The sequence below is a fragment of the Gopherus evgoodei genome, chromosome 4, assembly GCF_007399415.2.
Source record: "Gopherus evgoodei ecotype Sinaloan lineage chromosome 4, rGopEvg1_v1.p, whole genome shotgun sequence".
NCBI classification, from domain to species: domain Eukaryota; kingdom Metazoa; phylum Chordata; order Testudines; family Testudinidae; genus Gopherus; species Gopherus evgoodei.
This window is the reverse complement of record NC_044325.1, coordinates 65753956-65774318: the sequence shown is the minus strand read 5'-3', so window position 1 is coordinate 65774318 and position 20363 is coordinate 65753956. Positions and strand designations below refer to the sequence as shown.

Genomic DNA, 20363 nt, shown 5'->3' with positions numbered 1-20363 from the left:
ACAAGAGGGATGAGATGTGAAGGACCCAAGTAATAGAAATAAACTGGCACAGTTACTCATTTGGTGATGCTTACATCCAATTGCAACAGAAAACAGTGACTGTGAAGAGATTCACAGAAATGTATCCTGATGAACAGGCTCTCAATACGTGTCTAGAATAAAGGGGAGGGGCTCAGAAAATATCTAGGGGTGTGCCACACCATGCCTCCATGTTGGAGAACGTTGGGTATCTTTCACACTTAACTGGTAGAATTGGAAAAAAATCTTCTTTTGTGTGTTTAAAACATGCTGAGATAACTCTCCTAAGTACTGTTAAAGGACTTAGTAGCACAGGTGCCATTAATATTATTAATACTTGACACTTCTATAGTGCCTTTGACGTGAAGATTTCTAACTGCTTCATATTAATTCAGTAAGACTTACAACACCTGTTTGGAATAGGTAAATATCCCCATTTTACGGAGGAGGAAACTGAGGCACAGAGCTGTTAAGTGACTGCACCAAGGTAACAAAGCAAGTCAGTGGTAGAGATAGGAGACCTCCTGGGTTCTATTGCTAACTCTCAGCCCCACGCTCTAATCACCAGAACAGCTAGCTGTCATTAATGAGATGGAAGCTAGCGGAGTCCCCATCTAGCTCCAAACAAAGGATGAACCAAAATATGTGACCATCCTCCTCCCATCTGGAGTATTGACAACAAAGATTATTCCAAAATAATAGTACATGAATCCCAAGCCTCAGCCTGAGCAGACGGCTTATCAGCTCCCAGGTTGCCTTCTTCCTAGAGCTATCTGCTCCTGGTTTTACTTCCTTGAGGGACTACCCATCCCACACCTAACTCCCTTTTCCAGAGCACTCTTCCTACCTCCCTTATATTCAGGGTGGACTCTAATTAACCGCAAGGGCCCCCGTGAGCTAACAGTAATTATCCTGCAGGTTCCCACATGTTCCAAAACTTGCTGACAGAATGGACAAATGGAGAATCCTGCCATTGTGTTACATGAAGTAATCAAGCTAAATCTCCATTTACCATGCTGAAAATGTACCCCACCATATACAACTAAAATGAATTAATTCAGAGGCTCATAAAGGGAAGCAAGGATTTCTAGGAGATCATCTCTTTGATGGAGGCAGAGGAGCAAATGGAAAAGAACAAGTGCACACCCCACAATACTAGGAAATAGGTTCTGTGTGGCATGCTCTCTCAATTTTGTTGAAAGATCATTGCCCAGTGATCCAGGAGAGGGAAAAAAATCCTTGACAGTAATCTTGGGATAAAATTCCTCTCTGGCCCCAAACATGACTAAAATGTTAGGTCTGTGTGAATGAGCAAAAGTCACCATAGATTTGCATCTAATCTCACTTATAACCTGAGATACAATAACAATAGTATCCAAGCAATTGTCCATATTTTCCCCTTATCATTTGATAGAATTATTTTCACTCCCTTTCAGCTGGACAGTTCAGAAATCAGAAAGTCACTTTTGTTATTACCAGTTATTGGAAATCTGCCTCCTCGAGGAATATGCCATTTCACAGGACAACATTGTGCCTTGGGAGGAGGCTCTGAGATTGGGAGAGGAGAGACGGCTTCTGGGTGTCATGTTAATTCAGCTGGTCCGCTTGGTTGCAGGCAGAGGATTGGATCAATGAGCGCATGCAAAAGCTGGAGGACCCTTCCATCCGAGACCACAGCAACCTGCAGGACAAAATGAAGCTGCTGCAGAAACATCAGGTCTTTGAGGCTGAGATTCTTGCTAATGAGGAGATCATCACAGCTGTTAACAAGGTAACTCCCACACTCTGCTGCTATCCTAAGATTATTGCAGGTTCATTCTGCAGAAGGAGAGGGGGAAGGAGCTCAACATGAGTATTAAATATTCCCCAGAATTGTGTCAGTTCTCCATCTCCTTCCATCTGAACCAGAGACCATCCTTTTCTGTGTGACAAGAATCCTGGTGGTATTTCATAGAGGTGACTGGAATGTCATTAATTCAAGGTAGGGGAGTCCCATTAATTGTCCATGTATGGTTTCCAGGGGACTTCTGTTTCTGTATTCCTTATATGGGAAGGAGTCACTGACTTCCCCTCTTAGTACTAGTCTGAATCATCTTCCTGAGAGTGACTGAATCGTCATCTGGAAGATGTTTCTCCTTTGTGCTCTCAACCTCTGAATTTCACCTTGCCCATGGAATGTTCAAGCCTAATGTTCTTGACTGCATCAGAATAATGCAGACTTTCCTACCAGTTATTGAAAATAATGGCTGAATATTCACAGTTTGAGGGGTCTTGTAGTGGAGTTTTGTGGTGGCTGGGGAGAAGGAGGTCCTCCTGGAAAGACCATGTAACCCTTTAGTTAGTGGTAAACTTCCTTTCTAATTCCCTCTTTCTAACATGAAGAAAGGGGAAGCCCTGGTTTCACAGAGCCACCCAAAATCAGGGGAGATCTGTCGTAAGACCCGTATGCTCCAGGAGCACTGGGAGAAGCTGAAGTGGTCTGTTGCTGCTCATGGAAAGATGCTGGAGGACATTCGGGACTTCCTGGAGTTTCTGCAGAAAGTGGACCAAGTGGAGGCCTGGATTAGGGAGAAGGTACATGGACTCTATTCTTTAACTGGGGCAAGCAAGCCCATGGTGCTATACAGAGAAGTGCTTGTTAGTAATGAATATTTGATGATATCATCACCTTTCAGGGCATTTACATTGTGTCTTTTGTCATGGGGGATCTCAAAGTGCTTTACAGATTATATATAGGGAATGTTACAGCAACTGTTAAAACATTCTGATATGTTTCCATGCCAGAGTTGGAATTTGGCTAGGACACCAGTATTAACATCCCTATTCATTCAAAAAGTGCCATGGGGTCTATAGTGACCAAAGGGTTTGGGGCTCTGCTTTTACATCTCCTCTGAAACAGAGATATATGAAAAAAGAATAGAGCCTACCCTAAGCACCTGAAATCTTAGATTCACTAAATTGTGTATTAAATCTGAGACATTTTTCTTTTAAGAATGAAAAAACAGTCACCTTGTCCAATGAGACATATGTAGGGCCTTGATTCTGAGGTCAGTAGTCATATTTCACTGATAGGGCACATGCTGTTAAGGATGGGGAGTTCATACTAAGTGGATTAACGCACAAGTATGTGATAAGTGTAAATGAATTAGGAAGTGACCTCACCATATTCTCTAAACATCTGTCTACATCGCAAAACTATACAAAATTTATAATGGTCAGTCTCTGCTCAGTAAAAGGGCCAGTAGAAAGGGGGTTTCTAGAAATGGAATGAAAAGCACTTTCAGAGCTGGGGGCCAGGACTACAGGGAAGGTTCAAGGGTTTGCAGGTCATGATTTAAAATGCACTTAAAGAGTGATATGAGAGAAACTTGCAAAACACCATTCCCGCTGCACCATGCTCTAGCCCTTACTTACTTATAGAAGTACTTTGCTTTTATGAATCCTAAAATCCAGTTTAGGGGGAGAAAAAATAAATAAAGAATTGTATTTGGGTTTCAAAGTGAGGGCTCCACTACTTGATCTCAGTAACAAAACACATCCTTTAGATCTGGGGAATCCAATCTCTATTCCTTGTATCAGTTTGTAACAGCATATTGTGCACTGTGCCAGGGCATTCAGTAATCAAGGCGCATGGGCAAGCAGCAAAAAGTGGGATATGATATTCAGGGACACAGAAAACTTCCACTTAAAACATTATTGGGCCCTGATGTACAAAATCTCCATCACAAAGGATATTGTGTTCCTGGAGCATATGGTTGTGGGATGCGTGAAATCACTTTTGGTTTATCAGGAAAAGGATAACCCATAGGAAATGCTGGCTGCTTGCATTCCAGGCCTGAAGCAAGTCCCGTGGTTAGTTGAATATCCACCTAACTGTTTTTCCTTTCCCCAGGAAGTGATGATTAATATTGGTGATATTGGGAATGACTACGAACACTGCCTGCAGCTCATGAAAAAGCTGAATGAATTTCGAGGAGCAGCATCAGGGGTAAGAGAAATTTCCATGCCTAGTACCCTATGCCTGGTATGGCTTAAACCAAAAGCCAGCTTTCCAGCACAGAAGCACATCACAGCCACTGAAGCTATTTCATTTTCCTTAGCAGAAGGAAGAGCAGAAAGAAGTGTAGAGGGATTTGCCAGTTCAAAAGCTGTTAGAATAGCTATTATCCTCTCTCCTTGCATCACGACATCAAATGCCTAATGACATCTTAACAGAGCTGTACAAATGATCACAGTGAAATCTAAAACTTCAGATTGCATTGCAAACCTGAAACTCTTTTGAGTGATCCTGGGCTAGATTTAGAGTGAGTTTCAAATGAGTTACACTTTTGGATAGAAACTATGCAAAACTCTGTGTGTTCCACCTCAGATCAGGCAAACTTGGTGGTTTAGAGTGAGGTTCAGCTTGGGTTGGTTTGGAACCTGTAACACATTCCAGACCTTCATGAACTGAACCTCCAAAGAGAGGTTCTGCTGTGGAGCAACAGTGCACTAGCTGCCTGGTTCAGCTTTCTTTGCTGAGATCTCTGAACTATTGTCCATGGTGAGAAACATGCAGCCGGCTTTCTAACCCTAACTGATGCACTAATTTGGGCAAAGGCAAATAAGTCTCAGCGTACATTCAAGAAAGAATACCTGCATTGCATTGCTGACATGCTAGCCTGGGAAACCTAATTAAGATATATTAGGTCTGTCTGTGGGAGTTTTCTTTAGCATTATCTGCCCACAGTCCCTATGTCCTTCCCATATTGCTGCCAAGCTCTGTCAGAGCATCTCACATCTTCCCTTTCTGCCCCCCAATGGCAGAAGGATACCCTCATACTATGCATAGAATGAGAGCCCTGAGATGCCTGGAGAGAAATTCTGGATATGCCTGGGGCTTGGAGAGAATATGGGCTTTCCTTTCCAGTGCCTCTCACTTCCAGAGTCCCTATGAGAATGCAGTAATGCTGCATCTAGGCAGAGAGCCAAAACTGTCACATTTCAGATATCAATGAAGTGAAGCCAGCAGAGTTTAAAAGAAACCTTCATTGACCCTTCAGCCCTCACCTGCAGAGCTAGTCGCTAAGGGACAGTAGAAAGATGCGGATACGGGTAGAGGCAGCCAATAAGAAGAGGAGTTAGGAGTTGTGGAGGTGAGAAAGGAGGAACGATATAATCCTCAACTCACTCTGGGAGTCTGGATAGGGAAAATCTCACCTTATAGATCTATAAATGAGATAGATCTTAAGTGGGCCATGTGCCTAGTTTCTGTGTTAGGTAGCAGAGAATTCCCATCATGGGCAGTTCTCCTGCACTGTTCCATAGACACCTCCAAGAGGCTGGCATTGTAGATGCTGTGGTGATCACCCTCATAACCAGTGCTCAGTCATAACACTAACACAGTGGCACAGGCAGAGAGAGGCTACACCAGGGGTAACTGCTTGTACTCTTCCAGCCAGTGATTCTTCACTAGTATCACAAGGTTACCTGCCAGGCAAACCTGGGATTAGGGTGCTGAGTAACTATCCAAGGAGCAATGATCCTCAGCCTGGGCTGCCTATACCCCTTCCACTCCTTCTGGTTCACAGCCCAGTGGCTGGATTGAGAACTAGCAGCATGGAGATGGGGTATATATGTTTATTTGGGGTTTCTGGCAGTTGGGTCAATTCCCAATCTCCAGGAGCCTGTGGGGTTTTGATTCATTAGAATAGTTTCTGCTGGACCAGATGGATTATATTCAATATAGAATGCTTTCAGTGTGTTCACTTTCTGGCTGTGTATCATAGCAGAGTACACTTAGAAATATGCACAGTGGTATGTACGTAGCATATATAAAATGCAGATGGAATCAATACTTCTATTATCCAAGTGCTGGCATCCTGCCACTGTGCCTCTGCTAGACCCATGATTAATGTCTCCCTGCTGAGTATATGATTTACTGGACTTACTGCAACATTCAATATTTTTGAGTGTTGGAATGCCTGTATTTTGCATTCAGTGCCCCGTTCTGTTCAGAACCGGCTGCAGGTCATGCTTCAGAAGAACATCCTTAATGTGGCATAGCTCAGATAATGAGTTATGTGCAAATATTATCCTTTCCATAGTATGTTATGTGGGAAGCAAGCAGAATAAAGTATTTATACAATTTAAGGTAGAATTGTGTTTTTAAAAGAGTATGTGGTGATTTGTTTGACAGCTGTCTCCACTCTGACTAGATAAGAAGCCCTTAAGGTCCTTGTATAGAACTTTGACCATTATTGGTTTCATAGTGATGTCCCTCCTTGTCCCCACTCCATCTTTATCTGAGACTGATACAAGAGTGCAGTATCAGGGAAGAGTGTTTGGATCTGAGATCTTCTGTGCAGCTGGCACAATGATGGGCATTTTGGGGCACACAACTAATATTTTCTTGTTCTGGCCTTATAGGATATGACAGTGGATGATGCTCACATCAAAACCATCAATGCCCTGGCCATGAAACTGGAGAGACAGAACAAGGAAGAGGTGAAGACAATATATCAGCGCCGGAAGCAGCTCAATGAGAAGTGAGTATACATTCCAAGTTCTGGATGATGAAGAGTTCAGTCAAAGCTGTTCTAATGGTTTCATGGCAGGAAGGGAAGGGCAGGCTTCTGCTAGGCTGTGCTGAGCTGTACAAAGGCTGGGGATACATACGCATCCTCTTCCACAAGTGTGACATACAAGATGCTAGCTTCCACCTCTAGCCAATAAAGCTTCTTTAGTGACTGCCAATGCAGCACTTCAATTGGCCAGAAGGCTTTCCCGTTCAGCAAAGCAAAATTCATCTTTCCATCCTTGGAGATGAATATGCTTTCCTCACAATCAAACCCTGCTCCTGTGCATGGTAGCTTAGAGTACTCTAATTGGTCATTGGGTTGCCCAGGTGAAGTTTTAAAAGGATGTCTTGCTCCCTTCCTGTATGGTGGAATCTCGTGGCTGGGATGACCATAGCTTGTATTATCAGGGTAATAGAATCCTGGAGATTCAGGTGGTGGAGCCAGCCTTGGATACCCAGCCTGAGCTCTATATTCAACAGAACTTCATACCTCATTCCCACTACCATCTTGTCAAAATGTCTTTGTTTAATATCTGCCCTACAACAGGTTTTCTAGCTCTTCTCCAAGCTGTTGACCCCACAGCAGACTCTCTCTTCTCACAATAGATTGTCACTTTCTCCTTGATTTCTGCCTGTGGCTGCCATCTTCTGTCCCCAGTCTGACCCTGTCTAACTCCATACTAGTTCCATCCCAACCCCCTGAAAACCTGTATTCCTGGCCAACTTGTCCCACTTCTGCTGCTTCACAGCCCAGTGGCCAAACTGAGAATGAGCAGCATGAAGATGGGGTGTATGGGTTCGTTGAGGGTTTCTGGCAGTTGGGTCAGGACTTGTTCCATGCAAGAGTCCTTCTCCACTGCTGGGAACCCCCTCTTATCCTTAGCTGAGATCCTCTTACCTAAACTCTAAAAAATCCTACAACAGTCACTTTCCGACACATTAAATCTTTACCTATGAGATGTATCTGGCCTGCCATGGGAAGAGGGAGTCCATGCGTGAGGAAGCTCAGAAATCCCATGTTTGACTGTGATCTAGCTGCTGCTGTGGAAGTTCTGATATTCATGCTCTTCCCTCAACCTGTCTTTCAATAAAAGGTGGACCAGTTTCCATGGTAACCTGAATGCATACAGGAGGAAACTGGAGGGAGCCCTGGAGATCCATGCTTTAATCAGAGAAATTGATGACATCACGGAGAGAATTAGTGAGAAGGTGAGCTGCTCATGACTGTGTTAATTGAAGGGGCTTCATCTACTGAGAGAAATCACTTCCTCTTGAAGATAAGTGGGCACCTTGTAAAAGTGGATAAACTCCCATCCGTCCAATTATTATAGAGAGAATGAGCATTCAGAGGTGACCTATTATAATAGTCTCTGTGCAAAATAGGAATGGCAAAACCTCTTTAACCAACCTGTAAATCATGGAGCAAGCTCAGCTAGAGTAGCATACTGCTTCACTATCCCTGGGGTTTCCTATGAATCAGAGTCTGTAGAAAGACTGAAATGCAGTCAAATATAATGAAGACTTCTAGTTTGAAGGTATTGATAGTAATTGTCAAAAAATTCCAGATTAGGGTCAGAAATAAATGTTTTTGCAGTTAATACTGAAATATAGATTGACTGGGACTTTTTTGATCAATGCCTAGACATTCAGGAGGTGGTTGGATACTTTAAAAGGGACACAGCAAGGTGCAGTGGATAAGATACTGGACTAAGTCAAGAGATTCAGGGTTCTATTCCTTGATGTACATTGACTCAATGTGTGACCTTGGGCAAGTCACTTAATCTCTCTCTTTGCCTCAGTTTCCCCATTTGTAAACTGAGAATAATAATACCCATCATTGCTTTTTGCTTTGAGATCTATGAAAGAAAAATGCTATATAAGGACTAAGTGTTATTATTTCACATATATGATATTATTTCATTCATATATGACTTTCTATATCAGCAAACACACAGACAATAGCACTTGTTAAACTTGGCAAACGATTTGTTGTAAAATTTTCCATAACAATTTTTGACAATTAATTCCATGTTCTTCTTGAGTCTCCAAAATTTCACTTCTGGAAAAATTTTGAGGACTCAAAAATTCCCCTCGAATTTTCACAAAATGCACTTACATTGCAATTTTATGAATGATAAATTGGCTATTAGCATTATGGTTTATTGAAAAATAGACAGGGAAGGATGAAGCAAAATAGAATGTCTCTCTCGTGCTTTTGTTAAATATACAAGCATTCGGATACACACCAAGTCAAGCAGGGTTGGAAGTGGTTAAGGAGTTCTGAATTCTTGTTCTACCTTCATAAGTGGCACAGAGAGTTGTCACTACCATTGCATTATTGAAATTTAGCATGGGGATAAAAGGAAGGTTTTAAGAAAGGAGGAGAGAGGAAACATTTGAAGGAACTGAGATATGATCCTGTCATTTTTCTCCTTCTTCCACCCTACCCCCCAAGAGTGCACTGATACAAGCATTGGATTATGGGAAAGATGTGGAGAGTGTGGCAAACCTGATTCGACGACATGAGGAAATGGAGAGAGAAATCAGTGTCATCAAGTCCAAAATGGAGGTCAGAGGCTGAGGGGTAGAATACAAATTGGGGCTGCTAAAACAATGCTCTTTTTTTGTTTCTTTGTCTGTATTAAAATGCTTGATGAGCTCCTTCAGAGAGACCTAGTACAAGATGAACTGGTATGGGAACGTAGCAGATAGAAAACTCAGAGGTCCTCAGAGCAGACTTCTTTATGATAAATTATTCTAGTTCCTTTGTGTTCCCCTCAATCCCAATTTGTCATACAAAATGCCCACCCTTCTGAAGTACTAAAGTTGAGAAGGAAGGGAACTTTTTTTTTAGCATATTATGTTTCTCTCGTTTGGAGATGGTTCCACATCTCAGTGCTGGATTGGACCTTCCCTGAACTTGTGGAAAGTATGGATCCAGATCCCTATTGCATCTTTGCAACATGGCTCCTATATCAGCAAAGGACTAAGCCAAAAGCTTGTATCCATTTCTGTTCTAAAAAGTGGAAAAACACAATAGGCACAATTTCCAAGTGTAGTCTCCTAAATGTCCAAATGTCACATTTTAATGCTGTAAGCAGCTCGTATGCATGTAAAATTGACCTTTACATGACTAAGGGCTAATATGAGCATCCAAATGAGGTATCTGGGTCCTGTTCCAACTTCAGAGGCAGTAGCACAGGTTGTCACAGATCCAGTCTGTACCTCCTGGTGGCCACCCACAAGGCAGCTGTAAGAGGAATTCAGGGCTCTGGGTTCTTGAATTCCTGAATGTTTTAAGTTTCTAGGGCCTAAATGGGATCAAGACACTGGCCCAATGTTAGGGTCCCTAGCCACACTCTTGAGGCACAGACCAGTCTGCCACCCCTTTCTGAGAGCGGGAAACAGATGTCCAGCTGCTTAGCCCCTTTGGGCACAGGGCAACCCTTCAGACTCCCATATACTTACACACCCTCTCCCAGAACCCCACCAAAAGGTGTGAGCCTTCTGGTTTACCATTTGAGTCTCTCTGGAAGCTAGTAAGTAGTTGAAAAGCATTTGATACAGAGAGACGCTTTGCCCAGAGTCTAACTCAATTGCTCTTTCACTTAATCGTGTAAAGCACAGGAGTGTATACATCATGTATAGAACATGACAAACATCCTAACTGCAATGACTCTCCCTACCTCACCCTTCCCTTGGGAGTCCTTGGGGAGCCATCTGGGCTCAGGAAATCAAGCAGGGCCTCCTCCTTCATGCAGGTCTATATATGCTGGGTTGCTTTTCTTTCCTCTCTATCTGGATACAAAATGGCCAAAGACCCAGATAAATCAGCTCCTCCCAATTTATAACTCCTAGCCAGGGTCGGATTTCCAATTAGGCACAGTAGGCACATGCCTAAGGGCACCAGCGTTCTAGGGGCGCCCTACCTCTCTAAAACTGTGTGCAACACAATGGCCAGCTGTAAGCGGGGGGGGGGGGGGAGCGCTGAAGATGCTGTGCCTAGGGACACATAAATTGTAAATCTGGCCCTGCACGTATCCCCTTTTGTCACGCAACATTCTTGCCAGCTTGCCCAGGTGACCAGAGATCTCTGCCAGGTGACTTCATTGCCAAGGCATCTTCTCCCCTGCTAAGCTTCATTGGGAGCCATCCTGTGGTTTAGAGCAGTTTCCCTTCAATAGAAGAGCACTTAACTTCAATGTCTCTCTCTTGCTATTCGTTTGCTACCAGTCTTTGGAATTCCAACCCAACATGGAGGCAAATAGACAACAGAGAAGGCAAAAGGCTGCACGTTCAAAATGGAGTTTGCAGCCTGGGAAAGATAAATTCATAAATTGTAGAGAGATTTCCAGATAGTCACGCAGGTCACGCGAGCTAGTGTTCCCAATTTAATTACCAACTGGAGATTTAAGGATAATTACTTATTTTGAATGCGTGTTTGGAGGCCACAAATTTCTCTCAGTTTTCTTTGAAAAAAAATATGCAAAGGTAGAGAATGTGTGATAAATTCATAAAATAATACCCACTGGTTAATTTTCATAATATGAAAAAGCTGATTATCAGTGACAATCCTATATATTTATTGTCTATTCCACACATACTATTAGTCATGTCCTGCAGTAAATTTAATGTGAAATGAGTATCTTTCTGGATTATTCCACCCCCTTCACATATCACCTGAGACAAAATATGTTTTCTTGATGGGCAAGTAACATTCTTCCTTCTAGATTTTTCATTATTTATAAATATATATTTTTCATTTCATCTTCATGTTTTAGCCACCTCTCATGCCAGTGGTGTACATCCCAATAAACCAGAGAAGCCTGTATCTATCACCAACAGAAGTTGATCCAATAAAAGATATTACCTCACCCACCTTGTCTCCCTAATATCTTGGGACCGATACAGCTACAACAACACTGCATATAGAGGAGAAAGCATTCTTGTTACTTAAGGGTGAAATGTTCAAACGTCAGTGCCTAACTGGTGCCAATAAATGTTCTCACACACACAGATAAACAGCATTTGTAAGTGTCAATTGATGTGTGTGTGAAAAATAGCATATAGTTACTTGGTTTGTGCATTTGGATGATTATTTGCAAACACAAATGTGGAGTCTGCACGCAACTACTGCCTGTGTATAATTTGTTGCCACAATTTTGGCACCCATGTTTGAAAACTGGGCCCTTAAAATAAGCCGCATCCCTTTCCTCCGAGCGATTGAATGGAAAGCCTAGCTCATAGGAACCAATACAATAATTAATCTGAGTAAATGTAGTCCATTATAAATCTCTCCTCAGACACTGGAATTGAAATCTTTCCGCCTTTGCAAGATGAATCCATCCATAAATGACAAACTGAGTACAAAGCAAAGAGAGATGAAAGACAGCTGGCTACGGCTCCAGGGGCAGGCCAAACAAAGGTAAAGCCTTCTACCAGGCTACTATCTGAATCTTTGCCAGCAGAAACAGAGCTGCTCCTTGGGGCCCTGAAGGCAATTGCCATGGGCCACCAAAGTTCTCTGGGGACTTCATACAATATCCGGTGCAGTGATAGCTGGGCTTTACCTCTGCAGCACAATGTGGTTAGTTTAATGGAATTTAAGTTCCACATACATATTTTTTATGTAAAATGAGTCCAGTAAGACTGTGGTTTATCCCAAAAATAATCTCTCTAAATTCCCCCAAATCCTCCAACCAGCCCTGGTGAGATCACTGAGTACAGCAGTTATGTCTGGGTGGGGAAGAAAGATTGTTTCTCAGGCCCATCCAAAAATGCAAAGGCTGGCTCTGAGCAGGAATCATCACTTCAGGGAGTGGCTGTGAAGGATTTTATAATTGCTCCAGTTCTGGCCTTTCATGAGGAATCATTGAAGAAATAATGTCATCATGGTGATTCAAATACAGTTTGCAGCTACTGTGAGCTCAGCTTAACAGCAACACTGTAAGGAGTTGTATGGGAATGCTGGATGACTTGAAGCTTACAAATTACCCCAGCCTCAGCTTCTCCCAGCAGGAGCTTTGTAGAGCAGTGGATCACAACCAGGGGTACATGTACCCCTGGGGGTACACAGAGGTCTTCCAGGGGGGACATCAACTCATAAAGATATTTGCCTGATTTTACAACGGGCTACATAAAAACTACTAGCGAAGTCAGTACAAGATAACATTTCATACTGTCAATGACTTGTTTATACTGCTCTATATACTATACAGTGAAATGTCAATACAATATTTATATTCCAATTGATTTATTTTAAAATTATATGGTTAAAAACGAGAAAGTGAGCAATTTTTCGCTCATCATGTGCTGTGACACTTTTGTATTTTTATGTCTGATTTTGTAAAGAGGTAGTTTTTAGGTGAGGTGAAACTTGGGAGTACACAAGATAAATCAGACTCCTGAAAGGGGTACAGCAGTCTGGAAAGGTTGAGAGCAGTTGTTATAGAGAATGGTGCAGGAGCAAGGGCTGTGCAGGGAAAGGAAGTAGACTGACTGTGTATTGGCTGATGCATAATTGTCCATCATGTGGCAGGAGGGAAAAGCTGGCAGCTTCTTACCAGTTGCAGAAGTTTAACTTGGAGCTAAAGGAGCTGCTAGATTGGATTCAAAAAATCAGAGGCTTAATGGAGGCAGGGGGCCTTCCCAAAAGCCCAGCTGAGGCAAACAGCATGATTGAGGAGCATCATGAGAGAAAGGCAAGTAATGATCATTGCTTATAATTGTATCCCCTGGAGACCCTTCCCAAGGTACTGTGATTGGAATTACTCACTGCAGGACACCCCTAGGGAACATGCTCCCTGTATCATATCATCCTTTCTCTTAAAATAAACAACTATGCCAAAATATCATCTTTGCAGACTGAAGATAACTGTGTATTCCCTGAACAGATACTGCATGGGGCTGCTTGCCCATTCGTGTTTCTCTAAACAATCCCATTGATATACATTAACCCTGCACTGGAGAGTCCACCTCTAGATATAAAAAGGTGCTTCAGTCTGCAGGCCCTTTCAGCCCTTGACCACTCTGCTGAGATTGCTAACAAGGGCAGGGTGACAGATAGCAAGTGTGAAAAATCAGAAGAGGCGGGGGGGAGGGGGGAATAGGCACCTATGTAAGAAAAAGCCCCAAATATCTGGACTGTCCCTATAAAATCAGGACATATGGTCACCCTAAACAAGGGTGTCAGTTACCGCCAATTTTTAATGAGTTATGTTCTGTGATACAGACAGATGTCCACTGGGAAGTGGACTGAGATCACCAACTTACTTCACAGAGGACACCGAATGGCCAGCAGGTGGTAATTTAGAGTCGCTGCTAGCCCATTTTGATACCCAGTGATGACAAGATGAAATACTCCTTATCCCAGTGTAAATTCCTAGAGTCACCTACTTCCCTGTCTGCTTGCTTAACTTTTTTGCAGATTTCCTACTAGGAGTGGAATCGCTAATTAACTTTGCTAAACAATGATCTATAAATATCATACAGTTACTACCTCTTCCCCATCCCAGCTGTTCCATCACTGTTTATCATGCTATTCCCCCTACCTTGTCAGATTTCCTTTAGCGTTTTGTTACCTTTCTGAACAGGTACATTCCCAGAATCATTAACAAAAGTTATGAATAGAAGTCCACACGCTCTGTGGGTCCTAGCACTAACAAAATACAATCTTAATTAATCTTCCTGATCAGGATTTAATAACAGACTCCTGATATTCTCCCTTCTTCTGGTACAAGCTTTATGTGCTGCCAGTTTTCTCTCATGTCAGAAACTATCCAACAATGTTAATAATTTTATAATGCAGTAAAAAGAGGCCTCACCCAAAACAGATTCCAAATTTCCAGCCATAAAATGCACTGTAATTATTAATTTACACAAAGTTAAAAGCTATGCCCTCAAGGCCTAATAGTGAAGGAAAAGTTGGATCTAAGAATCAGCAATGTTAATTTCAGGTGATTAATATTCCATCAGCTGTCGGTGATGTTTTACATGTCCATCTCACTAAAAAGTGAGTGCACAATGGTATTTTTCTGAACAATTCTTTTATTTTCAAATAGTTTATATTGTAACTTCCACATTAAATGTACACGGCTCATAATAAATTACATTTTCACCTTAAGGATTCATTATACAGACATATTGCTACCTTTTTCTCACTTTAGAAGAGAAGTTTAAACATGTTTCACTTTAACACGAAGAAAGAAGGTTAAACAGTGTCTGTAATGCAATAATCTGCTGCCAATTTATTTGGCAGGAGACGGGAGAAGAGAAATTCCAAGTACACTTTGCCATCTAGGGGCCACTCTTTATGAGAGAAAAGGATGACATTATGCAATTTAAAAATCCACGTCCATTTAATTCTAAACATTTCCCATTCTGTTCCCAAATGAATCACAATCTTGATTTGCAGGGGACCGGTGTCTCTTGGAGAAATAAGGGTATTTGTTTTCCATATTTATGTGCTTAGACTTTCCTTTGCTGTTTCAATGACATAGCACAAAGATGAATGATTTTCCATACAAATATTAGTATTGGAAGGTTAAAATACAGTCCATTTCCTTCCCTTGAAGACCTATATCCTGAATAGCTGACTTTCCATAAACCTTTGACATCAATCTTTCTAATGAACTTTAGGCGGAGATTGAAGCCCGAATGGAAAGATTCAACTCACTTGGCAGCTTTGGTCAGAAACTTGCCAACTCTGGTCATTATGCAACCCCAGAGATCCACCAATCTCTCTCCAGATTGCAGCAAGCGTTGTCTGAACTGATCCAAGCATGGCAGGAGCAATATGTAAAACTGTTCCAGGCCCAGGACTTACAAGTAAGTGATCAACAGAAAAATGCAGCATCAATGAACCTTCCTCAGTGCATAGAGGGATTTCGAAAAGAATGGGCAGACTTCATTTGGAGTTAGCCACAGGTGGTGAGGACATAAGTGATCAGACTCCTCTGATAACATGTCATTTATATATTATACACAAAAAAAATAAGAACGTTATTGAGGTTGCAAAGTCAAGCACTCAAAAGTTAGGAATGCCAGAATTAAGCTTGCCTGTAAAACCTTAATTTGATCCCCTTGTGCATATAAGAATGGCCACGTTGGGTCAGACCAAAGGCCCATCTAGCTCAGTATCCTGTCTTCCATCAGCGGCCAATGCCAGGTGCTTCAGAGGGAATGAACAGAACAGGTAATCATCAAGTGATCCATATGCATTATGATACTATGTTTAATTACTTGATACTTTTTTCTCCACGGTGCACAGAATGGCTGGTGCTCAAAGAATGAGCAGCTATTCAATATTTAGTTTTCTCCTCATTGTTCAATATGTGGCTCTAGGCCTTATTTACCGCACGCCATTCAAACCCTGCTCTGAGGAGAGAATGATTAATTTCCTCGTGGGATTTTCTATGGTGCTCATCAGTATACTGTCCAAGTGCTTCCACTCTTCTCTATGGCTTAGAAACATGGATGATTTATGTCAAACATACCAAAAGAATAAACAGCCTTCATATCAGATGCTTACATAAAATTCTTCAAATAATATGGCAAGACAGGGTGACAAATGTGGAAGTGTTAAATCGTGCTGGTCATTCATGGGAATGCTGATTAGTAAGAAAAGACTTAGGTGGCTTGGACATGTCAAGCAAATGCTGGATTACAGGATCCCAAAGAGTGTTCTGTACTTTGAAGCTCATGAGAATATAATTTTTTCTACTTACTTAGGACCAGATTCTAATTCCTTTTCTCAAACTGAGTAATACCTTACTCCACTGGGACTGCTCACAGAGTATGGTACTATTCATTGTGAATAAAGGTATTAGATTCTGATCTGCAGCATCAGCACATATGCCACAAATATTTTTGTTGCATATGAAAAAATTCAGTATCCTGAGTCTGAGTAGTTGTATATAATAGCTAAATACTTACATGGTATACTTACTTACACTGTTTACATACACTTTTCATGTTCAAAGTGCTTGGTGTATTTTAGCTAATTAATCCTCACAATAGTCCTATAAAACAGGTAAGTATTTACTAGCCCAATATTTACAGATGAGCATTATCCCTGTTTTACAGGCTAGAGGCTGAACTCACAGTTACTTTTTCTCCCCTAAACAGAAATTCTTTGGCTATGTGGAGCAGAACGAGAGCTGGCTCAGCAGCAAAGAGGCCTTCTTGGCCAATGAGGATTTAGGGGTAGGTGAGCTGGATAATGACAACATTTCCATTGGAGCAGGGAGACATCAGTGAGAAGATGGGGAAGGTGTGAAATGCTCTGACATCCTATGAGCCTTTTTAAAATCCCCACGTAGCGCTTCTTCATGAGGAGGTCCCTGCTGCATCTTGCTGTTTATGCAGAATCCTGTTTCTTTTATTTGTTTTGTACATAGAAGGCTCAGGCTTTCAACATCAGATATAGTGAAATATTCTACCTACCCCTGTTAGAGGTGGAAGCTGGAATTACATCTGTGACCTGTCACATATGGCCCAGGAAAACATATCCATCAGTGTGAATAACATGGAATATGTCTGGTGGTGGTGTCTGGTGTCTGTCTCTCCAGGGGTGGATGTACACATGTTCAGTACTATCCATTGAAATATATGGCTTCCCATGAATCCCTGCTATATTTCCCATTCATCTTCAGCTCATGAATGCACGGAACTATTGAGTTCCGTCTGCCTTTCAGTTACGTTGCTGATGATGGCCACGCATCCAAAGATTCATATAAATGTCTGGATATTTGGATACTTCTCTGGTGCATTGTGATCTGAAAACAGGGCTAGAATTTTCATGAAGATAACTTTCCTCAAGAGATTGTCAATGCTTTCTAGTGTCATCCAGGATAGAAGTAATGGGAGAAACATACCTGAGTAGTTATAGTATTTTGACACCTCTGATTCTGGATAGGAAGTCCAGAGAAATGCAAAAGAGAGAGAGAGAGATCTGAGTCATGAAATTCGGATCACAAAGTTCAGGGGACTTCAGTGTCCATGCTTCTGACAAAACTGGACTTGAGTCATCCAGTTCAAATCTGGATCTGAGCTTTCTTAAAGTTCATAGGTTGGATCTGGTGCTCTTCTTTAAATCTCTCTTTGTGTCTCTCTGTGACATATTTGTTCATCAACGCTGATCCCAGCTTGTCATGCCATATTTATGTGCTTCCAGCAGATATTTCTTGCAAGGTTAGATTATGACTAAACGTGGCTCAAATCCACTAAAATGTTAGTCTTCCATCCAGTGTCTTCCTACGAGGGCAGGAGAAGGTTCAGTATCTCCAAACCTCCTTCACCTCTCTGTATCGAGCAATGTTGAGTGCTCTGTCCTTACACTCCAGCATATGGAGCTAAGCATCCAGCAGATTGCTCAGCACTGAAGCAGACAGATCCTGAACTGCTGCCTGCACATGGTGGGTGGAAAATCCTAGAAGGTCAGGGGACTGTGGTCTCAAATTCAAAGACCAATACATTTGCAGGACAATTTGTGAGGGAAGGGTAATGATGGTTTAATTCCTGAGTCCGGAATGTGGTGGATGGTCTGACTTCCATTGAGAGTGGCTTCCTTCTACCGATGGATATTATAACTGAATCCCATCCAGGATTCTGTGTCCAGTGTGGAGAGCCTGCAGCGGAAACACATGCAGTTTGAAAAGGCTCTGGAAGCCCAGATGGAGAAGATCAATGTGATGGCCTCCTTTGCACAGCAACTGAGGCAGAGCAAGCATTACGACTCGGAGAACATCACGAACAAGTGTCAGGCTATTCTGAGGAGGTAAAGCCAACCCCTTTCCCTATCACTGTTACCCAGCCTTGTCCAGGTGAGACTCTTCCTGCTCTACTCCTTTTTGTTTAGATATTTTAGAAGAACCATAGGCATTGGTCTGTACGTAATCCACACAGCACTTTGTGCTGAGGCCCTGCCACATTTTGCAAGCTAAGAAAGCTTGAGGCAGGTCAGTATGTCCATGGGAGACTTTCAAGGAACACCTCGGTGCTGCAGGAAGAGGTGTTGGTGATTCAGAAAGAGACACATCTCTCTGCATCAGTACTGAATCAGTGTCGCTGCCTGGCATTAGGGATGCAGTGCTGCATAGAGATAGCTCCTTATGGATAAGAAACTAGAGGGCTGTCATGACCAATTGAGGTCATTAATCATCCCTTGGCATTTTTCACAACTGTAAAGGGGTTGACCCAAAGTCCTGACCAAATTCCCAATGGGGGTATTTGTGTTCTGTCTAAATTTCATCCTTTAATTTCAGTTGCATAAGGTGTTCTTCATATCTTGTCCTAAAACATTGCATGTTATTTTAGTGCACTGTTAAACAGCTGTTCACACTAGGCATGACTGAAATGATCTGTGAATAGTTTGTAAAGTACTTTGAGATCCTTTGGGATGAAATGGGACATATAAATATATTATAGTGACCATGTTATCTCATGTATGAATTTACTTGAATACAGTACTCAAGGCCTCGATTACTTGTCACACTTCATACTGTTTCATCTGTAGTCTATAATAATGGGAGAGGCTGCATTTCAGAATCGTGCAGCTTTAATATGATAAACTTCTACGGCTGAACCATATTTCAGAAACAAGAAATGTTGTAGGTGATGTGCATCTAGGCACAATGTCAAGATTAGCTTGCTGATCATGTGGCAACCTGTACAGCCATCCACTGAAGGCATTGGTAGTGCTAGCTGGTGACAGGTATCGTGTGTGCCTGTGCTGTTCATGTTTTCAACATGCAACTTTTAATGGTGGTTAACTACAGAACCTCTGATATTCCAGTCCTGAGCATCAAGTCTGTCATGCTGAATTATATGATAGTTGGGTTATATTGGTAGGTATCCACTAGAACTTAAGGTCACATTGCAAACCTGAGTTTTAGAGGTGAAAGGCTAAAATGCTACCCACTTATGCCAACTAGTCTCTTCTGCTGTAGCTTTGTTCTCATGTGTCTCTTTTTAATCTCAGGAAAGATAAACTGCTGGAGAATGCCCTGGATCGCAGGCATGTGCTGGAGGAATCCAGGCTACTGCAGAGGTTTCTGCAGAATTCGTTTGAGGTACAGTTATATCTTCCTCACGTAGTTGTGATTTCTTAAAACATTTGACGACTTAGTGGTGCTGCTTGGGCATGAATCCCTGAAGTTTTTTTACTAGGAAAGAACCAAGGAACTGAGGCTGGGATGACATTGGATGAGATGGGAAGATATAGGCATAAAGAAAGAAGGCATCTTCTTCAATCCTCAAGTCACACCTGCCTCCCTACCTAAAATTCCATCCACTTCAGAGGGCTTGTCTACACTGTACCACAGTGTGTGCTATGGGAGTGTGAACTGCAGAGTACATCAGAGTGTTGCGCACTAACTGCCCCATGTGAACACTGCTGGCATGAACTAATAGATACCTAGTTTGCGTTAACATAGTCCTCTTTGAGACAAAGCTGTGTTTATGCAAATTAGGTACTTTTTAGTTCATGCCAACAGCATCCACACAGGACAGTTAAGTTGCAACACTTTGGTGCACTCTGCAGTTCATGCCCCCTTAGTCCACACTGTGGCTCAGGGTAGATATAGCCTGAGATATCTTTTGGAGACTGTGGTACAGATGGAAAAGTAGACGTTAAAGGGTGTGCATTCCACATTTGAGAGGTAGTGGAATGGGGCTGGGCAATCCTTTCCCTGTGAAACACAGTGGACTTGTGGATAGAATTATGGAGACAGCCGCTTCCCACACACACATGCACACAGGGTTGGAAAAGAGGATAATGCCATTGTGT

General features: G+C 42.2%; 1 protein-coding gene across 1 annotated transcript in view; it reads left to right on the top strand.

Annotated features, from left to right (window-relative positions):
• Positions 1-20363, top strand: part of SPTBN5 (spectrin beta, non-erythrocytic 5) — a 156838-nt gene that overhangs the window by 97105 nt on the left and 39370 nt on the right. The window contains 12 exon segments of the mRNA XM_030560166.1: positions 1634-1789; positions 2401-2592; positions 3911-4006; positions 6427-6545; positions 7672-7786; positions 9033-9146; positions 11881-12002; positions 13116-13278; positions 15215-15403; positions 16703-16780; positions 18181-18353; positions 19557-19647. Of these exon segments, the coding sequence (XP_030416026.1) occupies positions 1634-1789; positions 2401-2592; positions 3911-4006; positions 6427-6545; positions 7672-7786; positions 9033-9146; positions 11881-12002; positions 13116-13278; positions 15215-15403; positions 16703-16780; positions 18181-18353; positions 19557-19647 (1608 nt within the window).